The 26,039-nt window shown below is 37.2% G+C and overlaps 1 protein-coding gene across 5 annotated transcripts in view; it reads left to right on the top strand.

Moving 5' to 3' along the window:
- Positions 1–558: 558 nt before the first annotated feature.
- The window catches only part of KLHL32 (kelch-like family member 32), a 90,237-nt gene continuing 64,756 nt past the window's right edge, over positions 559–26,039 (top strand). For 3 of the 5 annotated variants that reach the window (XM_010006312.1, XM_010006315.1, XM_010006311.1), the window contains exons 1-3: positions 559–581; positions 3,120–3,300; positions 20,689–20,796. In XM_010006312.1, coding sequence (XP_010004614.1) covers positions 559–581; positions 3,120–3,300; positions 20,689–20,796 — 312 coding nt within the window. The remainder of the gene's footprint in view (positions 582–3,119; positions 3,301–20,688; positions 20,797–26,039) is intronic. The other 2 variants (XM_010006314.1, XM_010006313.1) reach the window with 1 other exon arrangement.

The raw sequence follows: 26,039 nt of genomic DNA, 5'->3' as shown, positions 1-26,039 counted from the left end.
TTGGTCATAGCACTGATTAGTCCCTCAAGAATATTGCTCTGGGACAAGTGGGAGCTGCCTTTTGGAGTATATGGTAAACTCATTCTTTCTGCCCTATCAAATGGTGCTTTTAAGGAAAATTAATATAATCAAAGCATAAGGTTTGGTATATGGCAAACCTGTTTGACCCTAGGCAGGCCCTTCTCACCACACTTTCACTTTTTCAGAATAATGTGATCCTGAGTTTGCAGAAAGGAGACATGCCTCAAGAGCAGTAGGTTCAGAACATAGGGTGTGAATTTCTAGAAAAGACTAGAGGAAAGGCCACTTTCCAACTGTACTCAATCTAGCCAACAAAATTTCACATGCAACTAATCCATATGGCACGTTTTTAGGCAATGGAGGAATTGAAGAAAGTTGCTTTTGAATTACGTATCCTGAAAGTATTGATCTTTAAAGCTGAGGCTGTGTATGCTATGACTTCTAATGTTTCTTTCTTTTTTCTCTTTCTAGCTGGAATGCTTGCTGCCTTCCCTACAGGATTATAAGCTTTGATATTCAGAAGAGCAAAACTGAAAGATGCCTTCTGAGAGGTGCTTGAGGTACAGTACTGGGTAGATCACATCTAGGGTTATGTTTACACATCCATCTTGTAACCTGCAAACTGTTATTTTCTTCTGGGCACTTATCTCAAACAAAGAGAAGCAAGATTGGGATTGATTTAGGACCCACAGCCTCTTCATATGTTCTCTGCTGTGTCTTTTTCTGTGTACTTGGAACTTTTAATTGTGGAAACAACTGGTATTTTACTTTCATGCATCTGAATTGGTGGCTGGTGATAATTTCTGGTGTGTGTAGTGTTCTACTACTTTTCCAGTTCTCCGAAATGTCTTCAAAGCATTCTCTGCAAGTTCATCTTCTTTTCCTCCAGAATCTCCCATTGTCTCCCTGTTACAGAATCTTTCCAATCTAGCCTTTCTCTTTTATTTATATTGTCCATTGTCTTATCAGAGAATTTGATATTTATAATTTAGTTATTTTCTGAGAACACTTTCAGGCAGAACATTCAGCAGAATTAATTAATCTCATTGCTTTTCTTCAGTAGAACCTTGCACTAGTTGGATAAGCTTGTAGTTGTTCTGTTTTATGGAGTAGTTAACACCCCTGGTCTGATCTGGGAGCTCAGAGATCTACCTGATGTTACTGGGATATCATTTAATTCCTGTTCTGTTTCCCTTTCCCTGCCATGCTTCTGCAGCAGAAGAGAATTGGAAATTCTTTGCATTTTATAGCTATTGAATTTATCAACCGACTATATTAAGACAAAATGGCCATGTTATTTTTCAGTCTTTTTTTCATTTATAAATTCCAGCTGAATTGTCTTGCATGTGTATACATTCTTCATATGTTCATAGAATCAGAATGTTTTGAGTTGGAAGGGGCATTAAGGATCAAGTGGTTAATGCTGTTAACACAAGTATTACAGGCAATTTTTCACTTTGGTCATTCAATTGAAAAAAAGGATTATGATAGAGCTCAACTTAAAACCGCAGCTGCCTGATTTTAAATATGTATATATGTATACACACAGATAAACATTTAAAAATTCCCCACAATTAGTCCCTCTATTTTCTTTTGATTGAAAATGATGGTGAAAATTCACCTCTGAATGATGGTGAAAAAAGAAAGAGGAATTAAGGTCTTGGTTCACAGCATTGGGAGAGGAGCTAATAAAAACATAAAACTGCCTTTAAGTATAATTAGCTTATTATATGTGCACTAGTTTGATTTTGTTACTTTACTATAGAAATTAAAGTTGGGAAATACTTGTTAGAAATGGTTCCCTTGTATTGTAACAAATTACATTTATTGATAATTGTAATTTAGAATATCAGTGGGGTTCCACAAATAGAACAGCTGAAGGAAAAATGAATAAGGAGGTAAAATAATAATTTGAATTAATCATTTTGAAATGTATATAGCATAAGTCCATATGTTAAACCTAAACTGTTAGAGAGGGGGTGAAATTTAGGTTATTCCTGTCTAATTCCACTTGGGCCATCCTTCTTCTAGACATAATGCCTTAGTTTTTGTCTTTTTAAAAAATGAGGTTAGGGAGGAGCAAACAGTCTGCAAGGCAGATCTGCATTAGTTTACAGAGGCTCAGGGTGCAGGAGTGGGACAGGCAGAACAAAGAATGTGTTTGATGGTAAAGGAGAATATAGCAGCCACACAACTGCTGCACAGTGTGTGCATGGGGTTGATTACAAAATTGTAGTGGAAAGACAATAGCTTATTTATCCCTTAATAAAAAAAAACCAAAAAAACAAAAAAAATTGCTTTGATTTGTTCTGAATTGACTCTCTAGAAGCTCCCCTTCTAATATGGACCTAGATTCTTGGACATTATAAATTGGTATAGTCTCACAGATTTCCAATAAACTGTATTGTTTTGTACCAAAGAATATTTGTAGATTTATTTGATTTTTTTTTTTTCTGCTTGCATTAACAGTTATATTGCTCTTTATTCTCCTATAGAAAAGGAAACTGCAATCAGGCAATCCTAGGCTGCCTGACGTGTATTCATACAAGGAGATAGTAGTAGTGAAAGGCCTCAGCATTTAAAAAAAAAAAGCAAACATCTTTTCCTCCAGAATGGCCTGAAAATATTCAGTAATGCAGATTCAGATTTAAACAGCCACCTGAGATGATGAGTCTTCAATTATTTTTTTTTTAGTAGGACTAGTTCCATACATACATGCTCCTTTCCACTAATACATCAGTTTGAGCCACTTAAGTTTTCTGTTGCTCCATTTACCTGGGCCCTTTATTCTTCTCACTTAATTAAAAAATTATTCTGAACTATTCCTGTGAGTCCAGCTGACTTCCAGTGCAGCAAACAAAAATCAGAACACTTGAGGATTTAAATTTGAGTATATAATCAAGTTTCCTAATACTCTATTTTACTGTTCTGTTCTTGTGATGTCCATACCATATAAAGATTTTTGCCTGACAGGGTTCATGACTTTTTTGTCTTTCCAAGAGTGATCAAACAATCATACCTTGAAAAAAAGTTTCTGACAACGTGCTTGCTTCCTCCGTATTTTTTTTTTACAAAATCTTTGCCCTTTTCTCTCTCAGTGTTCAGGAAATGCTGACAGGTCAGAGGCTTTGTCAGTCCAGCTCCCATAATGATGCTGTCCTGGCAGCCCTGAACCAACAAAGAAGTGATGGCATACTTTGTGATATCACCCTTATTGCTGAAGAGCAGAAATTCCATGCACATAAAGCAGTCCTGGCAGCCTGCAGTGACTACTTCCGAGTAAGTCCAACATTTTTTTATTTTCTTACAATAATATTTAAAAATTCCCAGGTGTGGGGGCAGGGCTGGAGTGGGCAGGAATTATTATGGAAATCATACTGATCAAGCTTCAAATGTGAGCCTATAGAAAAATTCAGGATTATTGCACATTCAGTAGAGTGTACAATTTTAAACATCCACATACTTGTCATAGGAAAGAAATGCTAAGATCATAATTAAGTTTTTTATCATTATTTATGATTGGTCTTCCTTTACCCCCTCCTAATAGAGAGCAGCAGTACACATCTTTATATGAATCTTATCCCTCAATAAAGTAAAAAAATGAAAGATTCTTTTTTTTGCAGAATGCAGACACTTGGGACAGTTGTGATGAGAGAATGGGAGAATGGGGAGAGATAATTTAAATATTAATAAATGCAATTTAAGACAGCTTGAGAGTGGGTTTTAGTAGAAATGTAAGTGGTTACTCTCCAAGAGGAGGCCATGGCCATTTTTAAAGTGTAATAAAACTTTCAGAAACAAGTGTTTCTGGAAGATGAAGATTAAAATATTCCCTGGGAAATATAATTCAGACACTCAGCATGGAAAGTTCAACGCAGGTGCTAAAATTGGAGAAACAGAAAAATACAATTTTCTAATAGGAGGAGAATTCTTCATATACAGCAGTTCTACTAACTTTCATTATAATGGACCTGTTGAAAATGTCGGTGTGTTTATAGCATTTTAGCTGACTGGTGTTTTTAAGTGTGAGTCATCTTGTTGTTACTCAGAGACTAAAGCTGAAATTAATTTAAAGGTCTGTTTCCTCTAACAAAGTCAGTTTATTTAATATTTTGCCTCACTGTAATTGTAGTGCTGTGAACTTCTTCAAGGTGACCTTTCTGGTTTGTTACAATAGCAATACAGTGTATGACAGCTGTTCTGAATTCTTAATTACCTGAGAATAACTGCTGTCTTCCTATCAACTCTGTCTCTCTCTCTTGGTTAGAATTCAGACTTAATTTATTCTGTGTATTTAAGAAATACAATCAGCCTTGATGTTATTTTCCCTGTGATGATGTTGAGCCAATTGATTGCTCATTTTCTGAGCTTGTCTACATGCTTATGTGTTCTGCTGCTGCAGACTTTGTACTGCCATAGCCACTGGTCTTGCTTTGTCATGGTGCCCTGGCCTGGTCTAGCACAGATTGCTTACCACTTTTTCCCTTTTATCCCAATGAACAGAGAGAGATTTAGGAGGCTCTAGAACTACCAAGTGCTATATATGCTTGTTGATGATAGATATACTACAGGATTGTGCTTCTGGTTTGATACAAATATTTGATAAGGATGCCATATCATTCCCCTGCAACTGAGATATATATTCTTTCCAGACCTCCCTGTGCTTGGAAGCATCGTAGAATGGGCAGCTGTACCCAGTGTTCAAGCAGTGTGGGAGAAACTGCTTCTACCTTGGTCATTTATTGCTTGACCTTGAGATCTGGGGCACTGTGACTCACTCTGTTATTTCCAATTTAGTTACTTGGCATTTGCTGGACAGTTACTGCAAATTAGCCCTACAGAAAAGAAAAAACCCAACACAGTTCTACAACAGATCAAATTAATAATTATGTATGTATTTTCTATTAAAAAATAACAAGATCTCTGCAGCATTTAGTAATTAGATCTCCCTACAATTTTTTATAATTCAGTAGTACATATTCTTCAGACTTCAGGTATCAGCTATAAATACAGAACTCATGCTTTCTGAAATTAAAAAATTGGCATTATGGATGGAGAAAAAGCTTTGTTAGAATACTGTGAAATGAGATTCATGTTCTGTAGGAAGATGGCAAAAAAGTTACTATACACTGTGTTCCTAATTCTAGTAATTTAGAAAAAGTAAGAGCTGATTAAAAAGCAATAGTATTTTGCATTTAAGCTGAGATTATTAATGTTTTGTGATTAGGGGTAGTTGCCTTATTTGGGCTACTCAAGTATTCATTTAAAGATTTAGGAGAATGATGCCAAACTTTGTTCAGAGTCAGTGAAATGGGCAGATAAAGAGGGACAGCAGGTTTATTTATCATTAAGTGAGTTGCCATCTGGGCATGTCAGATCTCTTTCTGTCATAAAGTACAGACTCACATGCTTCAAATTTAACTCTCAATATCACAGAAGATGATTTCTACCTTTAGGTTTTCCTGGATTTTCTTGAAGGAGTCTTTGGAAGAACCTTGCAGATTCGCATCTTTCAGAAGTCACTGCCATGGGAAACTTAGCTTTCATGATTTTTTGTGGGATTTTTTTCCATATAAGTGCAGGACTGCAGTGGATGAGATTCTGAGAACATCAGATGTTGGAGTTGCCTTGAATAAAACTGAGATGACAACACTACCCATCAGTGTGACACAAAGAACTTGCCTACCATAGCTTCTGGTTTCTATGGCTCATAGATTTGATTAATATACCAGCCTGCCTTCAGATCTGCCTGGAGAGGCTGCCAAGCAATTCTTGTGATCTCACAGACTACTCAAGAAATATGTGCAATTCTACATAGAGCTCTATCAGAATGAATCAGCATGATTTTTTAATTTATTTTCTCCTATTTTCCACTGTTGTGAAACAGTTTGTGCAAGAGACTGGATATTTGCTTTCTGCAGGGCCCTTCTATGGTTTTCTATGTGTTCTGTGTCTACTTCAGTTTAGATGGAGCTACTTCTGAAGTTGTAGTGTTTTACTGATGAGAGTAACAAGTCAGCTGAACAGCATATTTTTTTTCAAATTGTCACTCTTTCTTTTGCTGCAAATAAGAGTTTTTTATCACATTAGGAGGAAAACTAAATGTGTGTCATGTTGTAGACTGGGGGACTTTGAGCCATTGAGTATGTGGAAGAGTGGAAAGCTCAGACAGTGGTTGCCTTATCATTTTTTCTTTGGCATTGTTGCCTGGAATAAAATCTTCATGAAGCTGAAGCTTCAGCAGAATTCTAAGGGCCAGCCCTTTAGGATAACAGTCTACCATCCTTTCTTCCAGTTGGTAGAGCTAGTCTTGTAGCTCTAGCTGTGCTGAAATATTGGAATCTAAATCCTAAGCATAGCACCTGCATTGGGAGTTTGTTACATTTGTACCATTGAGTATGTGGAAGAGTGGAAAGCTCAGACAGTGGTTGCCTTATCATTTTTTCTTTGGCATTGTTGCCTGGAATAAAATCTTCATGAAGCTGAAGCTTCAGCAGAATTCTAAGGGCCAGCCCTTTAGGATAACAGTCTACCATCCTTTCTTCCAGTTGGTAGAGCTAGTCTTGTAGCTCTAGCTGTGCTGAAATATTGGAATCTAAATCCTAAGCATAGCACCTGCATTGGGAGTTTGTTACATTTGTACAGCAGAATGTTTGTCTTTGTTTTGAATTGTTAAAAAAATCCCTTAGGAAATTGCTTAGAAACACTGAATTAAAAATACAGACTTAAGCCACAAGAGTAGACAGTTGAAAATTAGATTTTTCAATTTGTTTACTCTTCAGTATCTCCTGAAGGATCTCTTTCACAATCAGCTATGGAATACAGTATTTTAAGTCCATACCCTAAAAGACTCATATGCTAAATAGTAAACATGTATTTGTACTAATTTTTTTTAAAGCCACAAAGAGCAACGTTTTTCCAGAGGACATGCTGTTATCTGCTGTTTGTCTATTTCCATGAGACAAGGCTGTTGAGTTAGTATGTGTGCATTGTGATAGCTCTAACAAGCTACGTGACTTCCAATTAAAAGATTCTTTTTTCTTTTTTCCCCTCTGGGAGCAACATGAAATGTTACTGCATGACTTCATTAGTAGGCATTTGCAGTGTTGGCAGGTAATTAAATAACCTCAAGATTTCTCTTGTACAAAATTCATTGGTTTTCCAGTAAGAACAACTCCTTTCTCCCTTATTTTTCATTTGACTGGGTTTCTAGTCACAGGACTTTGATCTTTCTCAAAAATATGCCATGCAATCTGGATGAACAAAATTATCTTAGTTATCTGGAATAGATTTTAAAATGTCAATAATATTCTATTATTTTTTCTACAAAGAACGTGTTGAATTCCTAGAAAAATCTTCCCTGAAATGAATGAGTGGAGGTTAATTTTGCATACAGATTTTGTACTTGGAACTATCATAGTTGATTTTTAAGCAGTTTGTTTTCAGGTTTTTTCTGTGCCATCTTTCCACCCTGTCAACAGGTAATTTCTTCTTGTGTACACAACATTGCTGATTGCTCATATTTTGCAATATGTTGCATTGTTTCTAGATGAGGTTAGAGAATTTATTTATTTTTTTTTTACAAACAAATCCCTGAGGTGTGAAAGACTGTATGATGCAGATAGCTTTTCAATCACTGGCACAGATTGCCCAGAGAGGCTGTGGAATCTCCATCCATGGAGATAATAAGAAGCCATCTTAGACATGATCCTGGGCAACAGGCTTTTGTTTCCCATTAGAGAAAAAAAACACAAACTTGCCTAAAATTTGAGGCAGCTTCAAAAAAGGTATATTTGAATTGTCTGACTGTTTTTTTTGTTTGTTGTTTACAGTTGTACTCCTAGCATCATATAAATATTTAAGTACAGAGTTTTGTTACTAATTACTGAGTAGCCCAGTTACAGTTCAGTGTCAAGAAAACACCACATTCCTTCACTTCTTAATGTTTTGCTTGATATAGGTGTTGTCAATGGACAAAATTTAATCAAATCATTGGAAACAATCTAGCATGGACAAGCCTGAAGTGGCTTGTGTAATATTTGTCTGAAGAAAACAGGTTTTTACTTCATGAAGTTTACACAAAAATGGTTTGCAAATGTTTTAAAGCTTTCAAAGTATTTTAATCCTCTTTCAAAATGGACAAAGTAAAGGAACGTGTTTGGGTTATTTTACCTTGTTCATCCTTTTCTTTGCAGTGGATAGGTATTTCTTCCATGAGGCTCTGAGTCAATGTTCCTTTCCTGCAGACAGAACTTCCACAGCTCAGCAATGTGGGTGCTATCACAAAAATTTACAAGAATCTTCACTTTTCTAAATTCTGCTTTCTGTTTCTAAATTCCTAACAGTTGTTATACTGTCAGAGTAAATATGTTTCTGTTGCAATTCCTATGGTATGTAAATTAATTGCAATCCTGCCACTGCTGGGTGGTAGAAAATATGTCTTACTCTGTGAATTATTCTCTCTTTTTTTTTTTTTTTTTTTTTTTTCTTTTTCTTTTTTGAAGTCCCTATATGCTAAGTAACTGCGCCCATGAGTAAGTAGCAGAATCAACTCTGCAGTTAGTGAGATAGAAACAATGAGCCACAGTCTCCTATGCCCTGATTAAATTAGTGGTGTAAAAATGTGGTTATTTGGTTACTATTCAGCTGATGCATTTTATCAGTTTAAAAGCAGGACGAAGAGAAATTGTTGCAGCCGTGTTGCTGCATCTGCCAATTTTCTTTAGCATCTTCCTTGCTGGCTCCAGGCAACTGCAGTTCAGTTTCACAGTGCTGCTGTAGCAAGTGGTCTGAAGCTGGGCTGGGCTCAGCTGCAGTTTCTCAGTGCCCATGGTAGAGAAATGCTTCATACTGATTTGCTTCTCAGTCTGGTGATGAAGTCTTACGTTGCAGAACACTGTTGGAGGCAGTAGACAGTCACTGCAGTCTCAATCAGTGTCTTCTGACACAACCTCAGGAAAAATTAAATCTCTTACTCTGTGGCTGTAGTGAAGCTGAAAACAACTTGTGCTTCAACCACCTGAGTGAATTATTTGGGTGGCCTCACTGAAGCCACTGAAGCCTTTTAGCTTCAGTGAATAGGACCCACATACCATTTTAATGAGAAACATCCAAAGAAAGAGGCCAGAGTGCTGAAGAGCTAAAACCAGGATCCGTATGTTGAACTTGTACATATAGCTAGTGTTAGGATGTTTTAACAGTACTGAAATAGCTGGTTTTCTTTTGCATGCTCCCTCAGGGCTTTTTCTATTCCCCTTCATTTGTAGAAGAAGCAGCCCATCATAGTGCACATTCTTTTGCCTTTTATGTTACACATCATTCTTGTTAGAAGTTTTAGAGAGAATACCTTTCTTCAAACAAATATTTTCAACAGTGCCATTTTTTTTACAACTGGTTAGCAACTTTGTTTTAGTAGACTGAAATGTGATGTTGGCTAGTTGGATTCACATCACTGTAGTAGGCCTTCATATAATGAAAGGCTGAATTTAAGCAGTGGAAACTCTGCATTTGAATGTTCTGAACAGTTTAATAACATTTTTCTCGTTGCTTATTTTTGGCAGGAGTTAAATCTGCTTAAGTCATCCTGGTCTCTAACAGACATCTAAAACTTCTCCAAGTCCTGATCCATTCTTGCTGAGTGACCTAAAGTGTGAGTGATAAATGAATTAATCTGCCTCTCTATCTACCACTGAATAGGTAGTGCCTCAGAAGAAGAAGATGCCCATAACAGGATTTGGTGAGAATGTAAAACTGGCCACACTGTTGAATAATTGTCTCATTGCTTTAGCAGCAGCCGTTTGTGATGCCTAGAGAAAAAAGAGTAAAACCATGCTTAAATGTATGTGGTGCATCCCTGAGAATTTCCCAGCTGTTTTCAGCTCAGGGGCATTTCCTGAGCAGGGTGTGATTCCTCTCTATTCAGCAATCCTGAATTCTGAGGTCTCTCATGCAAGCTTTTATTCTCTTTCCAGTTGAGCCTGTGTGAGATTTCTCATCCTTCGTGTTCTCTAACAAGGTGGCCCACTGCCTGTTGTGTGAGGAACTACTCTTTGTTCTGAACGTGATTTCTACCACTTTCACTTGATTCCTTCTAGTTCTTCTATTGGAAAATACAATGAACCATCACTTCCTAGGTGTTCTTCTCATGGCACTCAATCATCTCTTTTCCAGGTTGGAAATTTCTGACTTACTCAAATGCTACTTAAAGGGAAGCTGTTCCATATTCTTGATGATGCTTTTTGCCCTTCTCTGAAGCTTTTACAATTCTAGCATGTCTTTTGTGAGATGAGGGTGGAAGGATTGCATGCAGCAGTAGGCAAAACATAGATTTCTGCATGAGCATAGGGCTGATTTCTGTTGTTTTTTCTCTCCTGCCTGAGAATTTCTAAGCTTTGATTACTGTTTTTTAATATTATTGAGCACTGGCATGACTTTTCATAAGATACTCACATGCTAATTTTATAGCTGCCATTTTAGAAACCAGCTGCTCATTTAATGCTGTCTTTTTAGTTTATCACATTTTGCCTGTGTTCTTACTACCTCAAATAGCTTTGTCTCAATGGACATTCTAGCTGCCCTGCTCTCACCCTTTTTGAAACCCACTCTGGGTATGTTAAACAGCCTAGATGGAGGTGCTCTGCTGGAATCATCAGTCCCTGTGAAAACTGACATGCTCTTTTCTTGTTCACTGCTTTATGTATTCAGTCACTTATTTATCCAGCCAAAGATCTAATCTTTCCTCTTTTCTCTCTTGCCTAGTTTGCCTTCAAGGCCTTTGAAAGCTTTTGTCAAAACATTTTTGTGAATCCACTTTGTAAAAGTAGTCCACTTTGAAAAGTAATGGTTAGAGCCCACCATAACATATTCCTCACCAGTAGGCTGCAGCTGTTGTTTATATATATATATACACACACACACACAATGTTACGTTTGTGTGTGTATGTGTGCAAAAATCAAATTATCAATCATCATCTCCTTAGAGATGTGGATCATTCTTAGCTACTACTGAATTAAGAACCTGGCCTACCAAAGTAATAAAGCTACACCACCTATACAATTAGGCAAAAAATGTACACAAAGCCCACTTGTAATGAAAATTACTGAATATTAGGGCCCATTACGAAATTTCCATCTGGATTTTCAGGAGCGCTCATACCTGGCATTTAAGAATCTACCTTAACAGTTAGATTTTGACCAAGAAGAGATAGGTATCCAGCCTATAGCATTTATGGGGATACCTCAATGAGTGTCGTCATAGTCTGTTAGTTTGGACGGAGATGGTTTGTTGGAGATGAAGGAAGAGCCAAAGCATAAATGAGCACAGTCAAATATAGACTACTAAAAATAAAATAGATGATTTAATAAAGGCATTTGTTCCAGCAGAGATGACTGGTGGAGGGCAGAGCACAGCTCATTATGAAAGCTTCTGTGACAATTGACTGCCATATTAGCACAACCTTGGTTAGTCAAGTCATTCTTTTATTTAGCAAATTGTTAGTGTTTAATTACTTTTGTAGGTTTTATCAGTAAAAGGAAAACAAAAGGAAAATGGTCAGTGAGCTGGTTTTATTCTTTGGCCTTTGTCTAATATAATTTAGTCAATATGTGGGAGCTAAGCAGTAGTTAAAGTAGTAGTTAAAACTAAGTAGTTTAGTAAATTAGTGGGAACTAAGAGTACTTTTCTAGCAAAATTATGCTGTAATATTAATGGAAAACAGGATTTATAGTAATAATTAAAAATAGGATTGTTTTAGAAGATATGAAGGGTATCTAGTTCAAACCCTCATAAAATAGGTCACATAGAGAAAGGTATCTAGTACAAACCTTCCTAAAATGATCCATTTCAAATTTCAGCATTAGGCTTCTCTCATAACCAGTATCTATCTGCAGTTATGCTGCAGAATAGAAGATAATTGTAGTAGTTTACTATTGATTGGAACATTTGGATGTCAGTGTCTAATGACATTTATGTCATATTATAAGTGGCTTCTTAGTAAGCTAATTATAGTAATGACTAATATTGTTACTCCAGTTCTGTTAGATTAAGCCTTGCTGTACAACTATTTAGTTATGGCACATATGCACTGAGGTGAGAAACTTGTCTTGATGTTGCTGTATGAATTATGCTTTTAAAAGTAAGGTCCTTAAAGGTGTCAAAGTTTTGATCATGGTTTTTCTACACACAGGAAGCTTTGCCTTCCTGAATGAAATATATTGTGGTAGCTAAAAGTGCTAATTCAAGAGCTAACTGACTTTTATTCCAGTTTTATTTTGGGCTTGCTTTTGATATCACTTGCTAAAGTCATCAAAGGACATGAACAATAGGCTTATGCATTCACTGAGATGCATTAAACAAATTTAAGCCAAAATTTGCAAATGTGACTCATAGTTTTCTGTGTTTGACTGGCGATGCTGGGAAGAAATCTGGTTTCAGTTATGCTTCTGCCTTTATATTCCAAAAGGCTGGCCTGCTTAAGAGTGACTGTCATTAGGACAGACAATACATTACTGTAGATTCCTCTCCTTACAATTCAGTTTCTTGCTTTCTGCCACAATGGGAACAATAATTTTGGTATTCAGGAACACCTATGACAACTCATTTACTTTGAAATATTGGAACTAATAAGGTTGCTGTAGCTGTAGTAGTTCACTGTTCTTTTTATTTATTTATTTATTCTGATGCAGGGTTGCACATGAAAGTTGTAGAATTATTTTGTTTCTACAGTGTAACTTCTGAATACAGGCCTTTTTAGAGATGATGCAGCAACTCATTAGCAGTAGTGTGCTACTGTCTGTCCTTTTCCCTGGTGTCTTAAATTATGTTTGTGCAGCTAAGCAGAAATTTGAGGAAGACACATTATACTATTAAATTCTGACTACCAACAAAAAAAAGGTTTGATGCAGGTTCAGCCAAGATCTTGTTAGCAGCAATCATTTATATTGCTTTTTCTTTTGAGTGAGAATAATGAAAACCCTGTGCCTTGTTACAGTCAATAAAATTACTTTGTTCTTGCCAAGTAACTCTTAAAAAATGTGCACAAAATATCACATCTCTAGGTCCTCTAGGCAGTAGGGCAGCTTTTCAATTTTCATTATTTCTGAAGATTCTAATTAAGTGGTATCTTTTTGTATTAACTGTGCAGTGTAACAAATGCATTGCATATATCATTGGTTTGAAGAGGTCTTAGGGGCTGCGTAGTCACGTGTCATTGCCTGACACCAAGAAGAAACACCAAAGGTTTGGTGGAATTTGCCTGGCTAACAGTAAGACTGTGCATAAAATTGTATGTTTTGCTGCTCAGTTTTTGTTTTATGCCTCCTGATTTCTTTAACTGCATATTCCCTTAAATAGGGAATGATAGCTGACCTTTTCATTTTACAGGATTCGTTTTAGTTGCATGGCAAATGCTTAAAAACCAGTATTAGGTAGATTTCATTGAGCAGATGAATTACTGCAGGCTCAGTTATCAGTGATTGACGTTATATGACATTTTCTTTGGGAATTTTTATAGAACTTTTTCAGAAGAATCATGTAATGAGACTCTTAATCATATTTCACACAATTGGTATTGATGGATCTGTTTTTCAGTGTGCGAGAGACATTAGAGGACATGGTTGATTGATTTAGGATAGGCAGGCTTGAATTGGGAGGAAAACAAAGCAAAATATAACACAAGTGTTATGAGAAGAGCAAACCAATTTTTAATGTGCTGTAAGGAAACATTCACACATTAAATAATAAATGTAATAAGTATATTTTATGTATCTAGAACATAGTTGATATTTAATGTGGACATTGTCATCTGTTGAAGTAGCCTTTTGATTCACATCATAACTGATTTCCCTGAGCAGTGTAGGACATCTATCAAAGTTCTCTGAAATGTTAGTTTAGTTTCATAGCTTTTCTGATGCGTGAGGTGAGAAATACAATCCATTTCCTTTAAAGGCAAAGGATGTGAAATGGGTGAATATAGAAATAAGTGCATTTACAGTGGGAAATGAAATTAAATAATTCAACTTAATAAAGATGCCTATTTATTTTAAAAATAGTTTTAGGAAGAACTCAAGCAATATCATTGTAGAACTGTGGAGGCAAAAATTTGAGATGATAGTTCTGCTCTTCTAAAGCAGTAAAACGATGCTAGTGTTGTTTAAAAACAATGCAAGATAACATTAATTATGTTAAAAATCTGTGCAAGAACAGAAATAGCTAAGTGGCAATTAGATCAGTTCTTTACCAATTAGTTTGTTAGATAGAAGAGATATTCACTCTCTTTCAAATTTGTTGTGGGTTTTTTCAGCTATAAATATATATATATATATATTTGTTTTCTTCAGACATGTTTCTGAATTGGGTGGAAAAAATTACTTAACATGACTCCAAGACAAGTTGTTTTGTGCATGTTGATTTTTTTTGCTGTAGAGCTCAGCCTGAGTAATAAGAGGCTGGATGGGATGTCATACTTAAGGTTTAATTTCTGGTAAGACTGATAACATTTTTTCCCCCACAACTTTTCTCCAGAGTGCTTACAATGTTGTTCATAAGCAGTAAAAAATAAGAGTGAATTTTTAACACAGGACTCGAGCTCCAGAGGTCCCTTCCAACCCCTAAAATTCTGTGATTTAGAGTTGAGAAAGTTCATGTGCACTGAGCTTAACCTGCTGTTAGTTCATCTTGACTTCCTGGATGTTCATCTTTTTGAGTGTGGTGCAATGAGAGGAACTACAAGAATGCTAATTCACCCTCTGCCAACTTTCCACTCTCCCTGTCTGGTGGTGATTGTGAGGAAGTGCAGTAAGTGCTTATGCACTTTACAATAAAGAAAGTGTCAGATTTCTGGACAGCCACACAGGAGCAATGACTGAAGGTAGAAGCAGACTCTTGTACATCAATTGCAAAAGCTTCCAACTGCTAGTTAAGAGTCAAGGATGAAAGGTGACAGGGTGAGCCGAGTGGGAGATGGACTGAGCTGAGATATTTGCGTTGTATTGTGCAAAACATGCTTGGCTTTGCTGAAACCCCATGAACATCATGTGAATGCAGCTTTTAATAGACGTGATTCTAAAGTATCTCAGGACTTTGTAATTGTGCTTGCTAATCTATTGCTGAGTCTGAGGTTGAATGAGAATTTGTGTAGTTCAGAGCTATGCACTGGTGAGGAGGTTCAAGTGTTCATTTTGTGTTGTAGTGGACTTGGAACTGCTGATAGTTATCAAAACAATATTTGAGAAAACAGAGGGAGGAAATCTGTAAATTTTGGTCTTCGGGTTACTGTAGATTGCTGTAGTAAGCTCAGCTTACTTTCTGGTGTTTGAAAGCTTGGATTTATTTTGGAAGTTGTAATGAGAGTTGAAGCAAAGGAAAATGGATAATGATGAATGTCTCTTCACATTTTTGCTGAGGGAACTTTGAGGTATTTTAGAGGTAATTGCTATGCACTGGAACCATGTACTTTATTCTTTGGAGAGCTGGAGTATTTCTTGAAGGCAGTAGTTTAAATGGTAATTTCCTCACCTCCTGTTTGGAACGTATCAGAAAAATCAGCTAGGAGCTGATGTAGCTGAAGGAAGGGATGAGTGTAAGAAGGTCAGGATAGACACACTGAAGGCATTAATGTGGATTCAGCCTCTCATAATTGGTGATATGTGATTTTTTTAAAACCCATTCACCTAAGGCTTCTAAACTAGAAATGCCTTACATGAATTCGGAGAAATTAAAGAAGAGTCTAGTTCTTATATATAGTAATTGTCACAGGAAACAAAATTACAGATGCAAACTTTTTTTTGTTGTTTATTATCACTATCATTGTTTGTAGTTTTCATTCCAGAAATACTGATCTTCAGAAGTTCTTCTGTTCTTCTAAAATGAATATGCTACAAGGACCCAATTCACTCTTACTACTTTAGCTTTCATTCTTCAGTTCACTCAACTCAACTCACTTTACCCATTACTGGGTAAAAGTTTTCATCTATTTTCAGCATCTAGGCTAATTTAAGTGTTTAGGTTTCCTTCACAGTTACAGAGTAGAAAAGATGTTTCATCCCACCAACTTTTGTAAATTGGTGTCTAGACGTGCCTTTTTCTGTCTGTTGATTACCCAGAAAGCACTTTGACTTACTTTTTTTTTTATACAGCTACCTACCTTTAGGTACTATTACAGGCCCTGATAACAATTTCCTTTTCTCTCATTTCCAGATATTTACTGCTTTTCCTTAATTCCAGTATTTACCCAATGTATATTATTGTTCATGTAATGACTTTATCAATTTCCTTTAAACATCACTTAAATGTTAAACAAGTTTTGTGCAGATATAAATTAGAATCCAGTGGTTACTGCATTGTTCAAATTTAGTATTTTTTTTTTTTAAACTTCCAGCAAAAAGCTTATAAAAGCTTAATAATAAGAATTCCAGTTTGTTTCCTCAGGACATAATAGCAAGTTACTTATAATTTTCGTCACTGTATTTTTTTTCTTTAACAGCATAACAATTTGTTCTTTTTCTCTTCATTTACCTGTCTCCTGAGGCAGTGTGTGGTTTATGATTCTGTTTCTTGCCTTTAAAAGGCCACTAAGCTGAGAGGAATTGACTGAAAAGAGTTTATTTGTGTAAAATATTGTACAGCTTGGTTACAATTTTTGGTGACGATTTACTGCTTGCTGTGCCTGACACGGCTGAAAGATTGATGGGTACAAATGAGAACAAGCTCAGTACTCTCATGGATATGAATCATCTGAGTAAGTAAGAAAATTACTCACAGGCAAACAGCAATTTTGTACCACACCATTGCAACAGTGAACAATTTGTATTCTGGGGATTTTGAATATCATCTTGTGTTTTTGTGCTTCCAGTGTCTATTCTTAAAGTTTTATTTTCTGAAGTAGTCTGTATGTGTTGCTGGGGTTCTGCCTGAGTGATAAAATCAATGTATCTAGATTTTCTTTGTTTTGTTTATACTTAACAGTAATATATTAATCTGATTTGGTCATATTTTACATCCGTCTTGCATTTAGCTTTTGACAGCTAAGCAGCCACAAAAGCCAATCATGGAAAGTTAAACCCAATGACTGTGCCAAACACCTTTTTTACTCAGGCTTTTCTGCCCGGTTACATCATATCTGACCACATCTGAGCCCCATCATGCTGTTGTTGTGTGCCATTCAGTTTTGAGCTCTTGGCATCTTTTGTGTTCTACATTTGTAGAATAAAACATTTGAGAAAGGTACCTTTGCTGAGGGCAAAACTGCATGCAAGTGTGCAATGTATTAAATACCCACCAGCTTGCCACATTACTTTGAAGTAAAATTTGCAGAATTCTGAGAGTTGCTTTATGGTCTGATTATTTTTATCTGAGAATTGTATGCGGTGTGTTTTTTCCTTCAGGAATAAGTCTCTAACTCTGTGTCTGTTTCAGACCAAGGTTAGAATAAAAATGGAGGGTTGATTACTCCCTTCTCTTTTTACAGCTAATAAAGTGTCTGCCCCACAGACATGAGGCCATCCTAATCTGTAGCTTCTTAAACAAGTATGACAAGTGGAATATATCCGTTTGTGGCAGGATGTTGATCCCTGAATTCGGGAACCATTGCCACAGAATAGCAAGTGGATTGTGTTTTCTTTTGGAGAATTGCTTTACTTAATTAAAATCTTGACTAAAGGAGCAGAATTTAAAAAAATGTTTAAGTTGCCTCAGTGTTGGTTCACTGACTGGTTGAATGGCAGAACAAGACCTGGGTATTTAAAGAAACCAGAAGAAAAGATGAGTCCTCTCATCAGTGGGTTTTATTATAAAAGGGATCTTTGTTTAGCACATTGGCAACTTGTGCTGCCCACTCTCATGAAAGTGTTTGAGCAGAAAAGGGGCATTTTCAAAGAAGATTTTATGTTGTCCAAGCAGAAGTATTTTAAAATACAGTACAAAATATTAGCATTGTTGAAGGAAATTAATATCTAAAGGTAATTATTATTTCATTCTTATCTGAATTTGATAACTTTCCTAGTAAGTTTGACTTCAAATTGTCCAAACTTGTCCAAATATTTCGCATTTAATTGTTTTTCTTGTCTGTCACTTCTATATCCACCTAAAATGTTTATCTTATTGCCTTGTTTTTAATGTACCCCAGGGAAAAAATAAAGTAGGCTACTAACCTTGTCTTAAAAGCGTGACTGATGGATCTATTTAAGCTCATAAAACCTCAGAGCATTTCCAGAGATACATCTGAAATCGTTTGACAGCCCAACTGTAACTCTCCAGGTATTGGTGAAGTCTCAAGCCAGAATTTAATGTTCTATGTTTCTACAGTTAAAACTATAGTATTCAAGTACAGCGTTGCAAATTAAAGATGGATTTTGAGCTCAATTCCTAACTATGATTGAACAGATTTTTTTCATGCTGGATTAAACATTTAGACTATTAGGCCGAGAAGGAAATTTGCCTGCTGGTGAGGGCAGCGTGGCTCACTGAGCAGTACTCGGTTCATCTGTGTGGGACATGACTTTCCTGGAGGCTAATCCAGTTCAGTTGAACGTGAACTGTCCAAGGACCATTGCAGACCTTGTATTTTGATTACATTCTTTGGCCTTGCCCCCTTACAAACTAATGCGGTTCATATGCAGTTTCAAAAACTTCCACAGAATACTCAGAGGGTTGTATGAGAGCCAGTGAGCTCAGCATAGCAGATGGCACACGGAGCCATGGTGTCTTGCTCACAGCTACAGTAAGCTTAGTCCAGTGTGGGGGACATCTAGCCCTTGATCAGAATAGACACTTTATTAAGTAGCCACACTGTTTTTTGATGGTTTCAATGTACAGGTAGATAGTGTACAGATAGTTCTGTAGCACGGTAAGAGAATGCAGAACATGCAGGATCTTGTATCACTGAGCATTTCCAGCCTTTCTTCGGGCATTTTTTGGTAGCAGGGGAAGGGCCATAGAAGTGGCTCTGGTAAGAAGCTGAGAAACTCCCCCTGCTCCAAAACCAGTTAAAGAGCCATTAGAGGGACAATAGTTGCTCCTCGGCAATTAACATAAGAAAGAAGGGATGTAACACCTGAGCAGAGCTAGCAGAGGGGGAGAAGAGCTGTGCTGGAGGATGAGAGCTGTGCTGGTGAAGGAGAGCTGTGCTGGTGGTTGATGAGGAAGAAGGGGGAAGAAGGTGCTTGAGCAGAAGTTTCCCTGCAACCCATGTCGAGATGGCAGCTCTCCTCCTGCACTCATGGAGGAACATTCCCTGGGGGCACCAGGTGGGGTGAACTTGGCCAGTGGACTTGGATTTTGTGGACAGAGGATTTGCTGCCTGTGGACTCTGATTATGCATCTTTGGAAGACCCCAGGCCAGGGGAGTTCTTTCTCAAAGCACCTGTGACTCTGTGGGAAGCCCAGGCTGGATCAGCTCTGGACTTGGACCCTCTCCCATGGGAGGGACCCTATGTGGAAGCAGGGAAGGACTGTAAAGAATCCTTCTTCCTGAGGAGGATGGCATGCCAAGAACCACCAACCTGTGAACTGACTCTAAACCCCCTAATCCCTGTGCCACTGGGGGAAAAGGAAGGAGAGAAACTGGGAACAAAGTGAAATGCTCCTTTACTGGAGTTCTCCAAGGTGAAGTTTGGTAGCCTTTGGAGAGGCATAAACAGCTTGGCACAAAACCCACAGGCGGTACGTTTAGACTCTGTACCAATGACAGATGGTAGAACTGTTCAGTTTATTTGTTCACAGTTTACTGTCTAAAGACTGTGAGTGGGATGTTTTGCTGAAAAATGTGTGGGAGAGTGACAAAGATAGAGGTTGCTTTTCTGGAATAGTATCAGAGTAGAGAATGAGACTGATAAGGGAAGAAGTGGTAAGGAGAGAGTCCAGCAGGAGTGCAGTTGGGGAGGGAAGAATTAGGGGCAAAGATGTGACTTTAAGTTTGGCAGGGATGGGAAGAAAGAGATTCTTAGAAGGATCTGTGTCTGAGTAGGGTTGCATCAGTCCAGGAAGGCATTGAAGACTGATCATCTGGAAAGTAAGACTGGATGAAAGGAACAGTTGCTCTTCTCTGTTATTTTCAGAGAAGTTCTGTGGCACCTTTCCAACTTTCAGTTTAGGTTTTATGATCTGAGAAACTGGGGCAGTAACAAGGAATAGGAGGTTGTAAGTTTTGGTGGCTGGATCTCCATCCATGGTCCTCCTTCAATGACTTGAGTATTATACTGCTCACATTCCAGTCTGAGGGGCTTTTTTGGAAAAGAGTGTTTATAAAAGATGATGGGTTAACCGCCCATTCCATACTCCTTTCTTCCTCTATATAATACTGAATACAAGTATTATTTCTAGTGGTTCTAGTGTAGAATTCTTTTTCCAGAGTGCAGTTCTTTATAATATTTTATTTAATGATACTGACTCTTTCAACTGATAGAACATGACTTAAGAAATATATATACATGGACAGAGTAAGTTTTTGTATTTCTTTATTGATAAAAGGACTCAGTTGTAAGACTGATTGCTATGGAGTTAGTATTGAAAACTTGTGAATTAGAATTACATTTGTACCAAGTCTGTTGCAATTTAGAATTCTTATCCAAGGAAAAGCAAAGGTTAGTGAAGGTGGAAAAAATCAATCCTATTTTTCCTGGGTCTTCAGTGGGGGTAACTTTTTCTGGTTAACATTTCTCTTCTTTCCATAGGCCATGTTCAGTCTCTGTATGGTTGAAAGTGAAGCTGATGAGGTGAATTTGCACGGTGTCACAAGCCTTGGTTTAAAACAAGCCCTGGACTTTGCATATACTGGACAGGTACTGTACAGCTCTTCAAATTAAGAGACATAAATAAAACCAAACTGCAGTAAAAACTGAAGATGACCTTTACAAAGGTGCCAGAAATTACTTCTCTTGTCCCTTGTCCTTGTGCACTATAAAAGGTCTTTTTATTTAACAGATCTTACGTTGTTGTTTAGTTTTTGGCTTGTTTGGGTTTTTTTCTCTATAGAGAAATTGTCTAATAAAACCACCATTTATGTGCATTATTACCAGGCAGTGAACCAGGTAGGATTCATATGCCACTTTTGTGGTGGCATGGCTGTTCATAAGAACAAAGTGGGAGTTGATTCTGCATGCTAAATAAATGTAAAGAAAGGAAAAATACCCTAGGTGTTACCCTAATAGTAAGTATTTATGAACTCTGCTGTATTTGACAAATTACATAATTGAGGGGAAAAGTAGCCTTTTAGTCTCTGGACAGATGCAGTCCAAGCATCTTTGTAAATGCTTATACTCTTTCAGTTGCAATTTTTTTTTATATGCAGAATTTAATGTTTCCTGTGGTATGAAGCATCTGTATCATCATAAGATCATTTGAGACTGTAGGTTGATTATTCTGAAAACAGAACTCTTGTTGCTAAATAGAAGTATAAAAAAGTTACTTTCCAAAGCCAATTTTGAGAAGATGGGTTGTAATTGTCTATCTGCCCCATGCTGTCTTTGTGAACAGAGGTACTCTCTCCTATCTTTCAGCAAAATTCAAAGTCTAATAAAGCTCTCTGAAATATGTTGAGAACCCTGAAAGGTTGGATTTTTTTTATTATTTTTTTTTTTGTAAACCAACAATCAACACCACCTTGCTTTTAGGATAGTATCTTTAATAAATAATCTAATGTCTCTGGTAAATGTGTGCCTTCTATCCTTGATCTTTTAGAGACTTGAGCCTTCCACTTGCAGGTATAACCTACTTTGAATAAAAGGAGTGGGCTTCTTGAATTAAATATAGGTGTGTATGTGTGTACAGTTGCTTATATATATAAGTGATTACAGGACAAAATTTGCACTTGTGTCCATCAGGTACACCAAGTGCTACTTTGAAGCAGAGAAACAAGAAGGATTCTCTAGAAGTTTTCTTATAAAGATGCCTTTGAAGCAAAGTTCTGTGATCTGCAAGTCTGAGAATCAGCAGTGTCAATTTTTTTCTTGTCCTTAAAATCCCTTCTGGTAATGAATTGATAAGTTTTGAGCATCGCTTATATACTGACTCAGGCTGACAGAATCTGTGTGAACATTTCAAGGTGGGAGTAATCCACAGAGGCTATTAATAAATAACTGGATTATATATGCTTGCATCAGAGAGAGTTCTGAAAACAGAGTCGTCTCTAGTTTGGGTAGGTGTACTTTCTGATTTAAAAAACAAAAATAAAACAAACAAAAAAAAGTATTTCTTAGTAATCCAAAACTCACTCAAGACAATTGCAACCTTATATTGCTCTGAAAATGTAGGTATCAAGACATGATCTGATGTGGCCCTTAAAACTAAGTCATTAACTCCTTTTTTTATTTTAAGTGTTTGTCCAAAATGTTGGTCCAAAACTTTGCTGTTCCTTTAGGTAACAAGGAACTGACAACAATTTAGGGGCAGTCCCGAGATATCCATATCTAAACAGATAAATACTTAGTTTCAGTTTTCTTCGCTTAATTTCTTTAATATTTTGCTACACTTGCAATCAATTTGAAGTTTAGTGACTCAAATGTAACTACTTTGTAAAATAATATATTGGAGACATCTGGTGGAAATATTTAATATTGCATGATGACGATATTTGATGCCTGCAGTTTTTGAAGGCTATGAAATGAAGAAAATTTGCTTTGACATTGCAGTGTGAAATGAAACTGTCATCCTTGCATTTTTATTTATGGGTTGTGTTTTGGTTTTTTTTTAATTTAAAAATATGTTTGTGGACTTAAAATATCAGCTTAATCTTCCTGTCTAGTGCCGTATCATAATTACTGATGGAAGTATTTTGGTTTTAAGGGAAAACTGATTGTTCAACAGAAAAAAAGGTTGGAGTAAAACTCAAAGATAAATAATGTAATTCCAACTTAATTAATCCATTACTATAAAATAAACTGTATACAAATATGTGCAGGAATGTGTAAACCCCCTATTGCTTCCCCCCCATGCCCAGCAACTCCCATAACACTCTCTTTAGCTGGGAGCAGTTCCAAAAAAGTCCTTTAATATTAATCTGATACATTAGCAGTGTGAGTCCTGTTTAACTACTGCCTTTTTTACTAACATTATCTTGTATTCAGTTTAAAAACTATCATCCTGTAATAGCTATTTAACACAGTTTTCTTGAACCATCAGGTAATGCTTTTAAATTCAGGTACACACACACATTGTTAGTTAAAGTATTATCTTATAGCTCTTTTGTGAAATTGTTTTCTTTTTTGGTCAAATACTTCAGCTTAGTTATTTGTTTAATAAAAAACATGGAAGAGTGGAAGGTTTTCTTACATAACAAAGAAACGAGAGAAATATTTGTTAAGTCCAACTATTTCTCCTGATAGTTACCTGCTTTCTTTACAGAATCTTAGTTTCATCTCTCATCAACCTCTTCTCCACACTTGTTTGTTAGAGATGTTTTTTTCTAGTGATCAACCAGCATTTCATTTGCCATTTACAGTTAAGATGGGGGGAGAAAGGTCTCAATATCTTAGCACCTCTTATTCTGTTAAAACCTTTCTAGCTCACTTGCAGATGAGGTGTATTGCAAAGCTGTATTGTGATCATTGATTTTCTTGGGTAAATGACCTCCTGTGTCTTGCACATGGCAGTTCCACTGGTTGCCTTTTGATTTAAATGAATCAGGGTTTGGTTAAACTGCCTAGTATCCCCACCAAAAGTGACTTCAGCTATTGTTGTTCTTTTCTAGTGGTCCTGCCAAGGTCCTGGAAAACTGATTACGGCAGAACTATGTCATACTGGAAATCCTTAACATAATTTTCCAATGCGATTTCAAAGCCAAAAATATAGGTGTGATACTTAGTTTTGGACACTTCCTTTTTTACTTCTATCAGGAAGATAGTCTTGTTTCTGTGCCTAGCACTGGGTTACAGCTACTAGGTTTCGGGTTCACAATTAAGCTCACATAAGTTCACATAGTGCCCAGAAGACTTAGAATAATACGGAGCTTAATTAACTCAGTTTGTGTAGTTTACTGGGGAGTGAGTTTAAAGTTTCATGCTGTATGCTCTTGACAGGTATCAAGCTATGGACAAAACAGCTTTTGTACATCTGAAATTAAAGTATGTAAACGTCTCCACAAAAAACAGTGAATTTGCTTGGTATCTTGCTTATAGTAAATATGCTTACTTCCTAGAGGTGTATGAAGCTGCATCAGGAGAAGTTTGGACTGGACATTAGAGAAGGTTCTTCACTGGGAGGGTGTTCAATCGTTCAATCACTGGAACAGGCTCTCCTGGGAAATGGTCATGGCACCAAACCTGTCAGAGTTCAAGGGATGTCTAGGCAGTACTCTTAGTCATCTGGTTAATTTTAGGTAGTCCTGCAAGGAGCAGGCAGTTGGACTTAATAATGGAGTGGTTAAGGTTGGAATGGACCTAAAAGTTCATCCGGTTCCAAACTCCCTGCTATAAGCATGGACATCTCTGATGGACCAGGCTGCATCAACCTGACCTTGAACACCTCCAGGGAGGGGCCATCCACAACCTCTCTGGGCAACCTGTTCCAGTGCCTTACTGCCCTCATGGTGAAGAATTTCTTCCTGATGTCTAACCTAAATCTCCCCTCTTTCAGATTAAAACCATTACCCCTTGTCCTATCACTGCTCTCTCTGGTGAAAAGCCCCTCCCCAGCTTTCCTGTAGCCCCTTCAGGTACTGAAAGGCCGCTTTAAGGTCTCCCTGGAGCCTTTTCTTCTCCAGGCTGAATAGCTCCAACTCTCTCAGCGGAGATGCTCCAGCCCTCTGATCATCTAAATGGCCCTTACTGAACTTGTTCTCCTACAGTGGCAGGTACTTAATTCTCCCAGTCCCTGCTTTCACCTGCTGTGGCCTTTGCCACGAGGCTGGAGCACTTGCCAGAGAAGACTGATGCAAAAAAGTTATTGGGAACCTCAGCCTTCTCAATATCCTGTGTAGCAAGGCCTCTCGTTTCCTTCAGGAGAGGGTCTACATTTTCCTTGGTTGTCCTTTTCTCCCCAGCATACCTATAGAAGCTTTTCTTACTGCTCTTTACATCCCTGGTGAGATTATATCCTTATGGGTGACTTCCAACTGGAGATATTCTATATTATTTACATGCTGTGCATTTAACACAGATATTCATTCAGTCTTCTGGAAAAATTCTGGTCATGAATTCTTTTGGCATAGAGTATTGAAACATCTGGGTTTTGTAACAAGTGCTATCAAATATCACATATTTGGGCTTTGGGCACTTGGCTACAGGGAGCAAGGACTTTCTTCCCCTTCCTTTCACTTTTTTGAAGCAGTACTTCTCAGTCTGCATGGGCTTAGGGTTCAACTGAGCGATGAATGAACAGGGAATCAGGCAGAAGTGGCACCTGATTGTGAGTGAAATGCAGTCTAAATTGCTCTACAAGAAAAGTTACTTTTTTGATTGCTCTGAAGCACACAGAATGGTCTCTGGAGGGGGAAAACAAGTGGTACTTTTGCTAGAGGGCTGTCTTGTTTGAAATGCTGATCACTTGAAGTGGAGTCAAGAAGGAATTTTCCTTTGCATCACATGACAGGAATCTTAGGAATTGATTTTTTTTGTTGTTTTCTGTGTTAAATTCCATATGATTTACTTTCTAGAATTTTTTTGACATGACATTACGTATTTCCTTAACTGTTATAGGATAAAGCTAGTTTATTTTTAATGGGAATCATACCAGCACCTCACTTATTCCATGGTCCCACAAACAGCTGTATGGAAAGGAGAGAGAAATACAGGACTATAAATGAGTAGCTGAAATGAGGATGACAGAAGTGCGTTGTCATTCTCTTTGTATTTGTCTGGGCACACAGTTTAGCCTCCTTGGGCCTAAAGTAGCTCTAGTTTATTGTCTTAAAAATGCCTGGATGAAATATAATGACCTGCAATATACAGGGAATGGATTAGTGATCTGATTGTTTTTTCTAGACACAAACCTCATGAGACTCCATAGAGGTCATACTTAACCTGGACCTTACCTTCTCCCTTAGGCTGTAAGTTTGTTGGAAAGGACAGTTTAGGGAGTTTCCTCCTTA

The sequence above is a fragment of the Chaetura pelagica genome, unplaced genomic scaffold (genome assembly GCF_000747805.2).
Source record: "Chaetura pelagica isolate M959 unplaced genomic scaffold, ChaPel_1.0 scaffold399, whole genome shotgun sequence".
In the NCBI taxonomy this organism is placed as follows: domain Eukaryota; kingdom Metazoa; phylum Chordata; class Aves; order Apodiformes; family Apodidae; genus Chaetura; species Chaetura pelagica.
The sequence above is the reverse complement of the archived record's forward strand: the minus strand, read 5'-3'. Positions and strand labels throughout refer to the sequence as shown.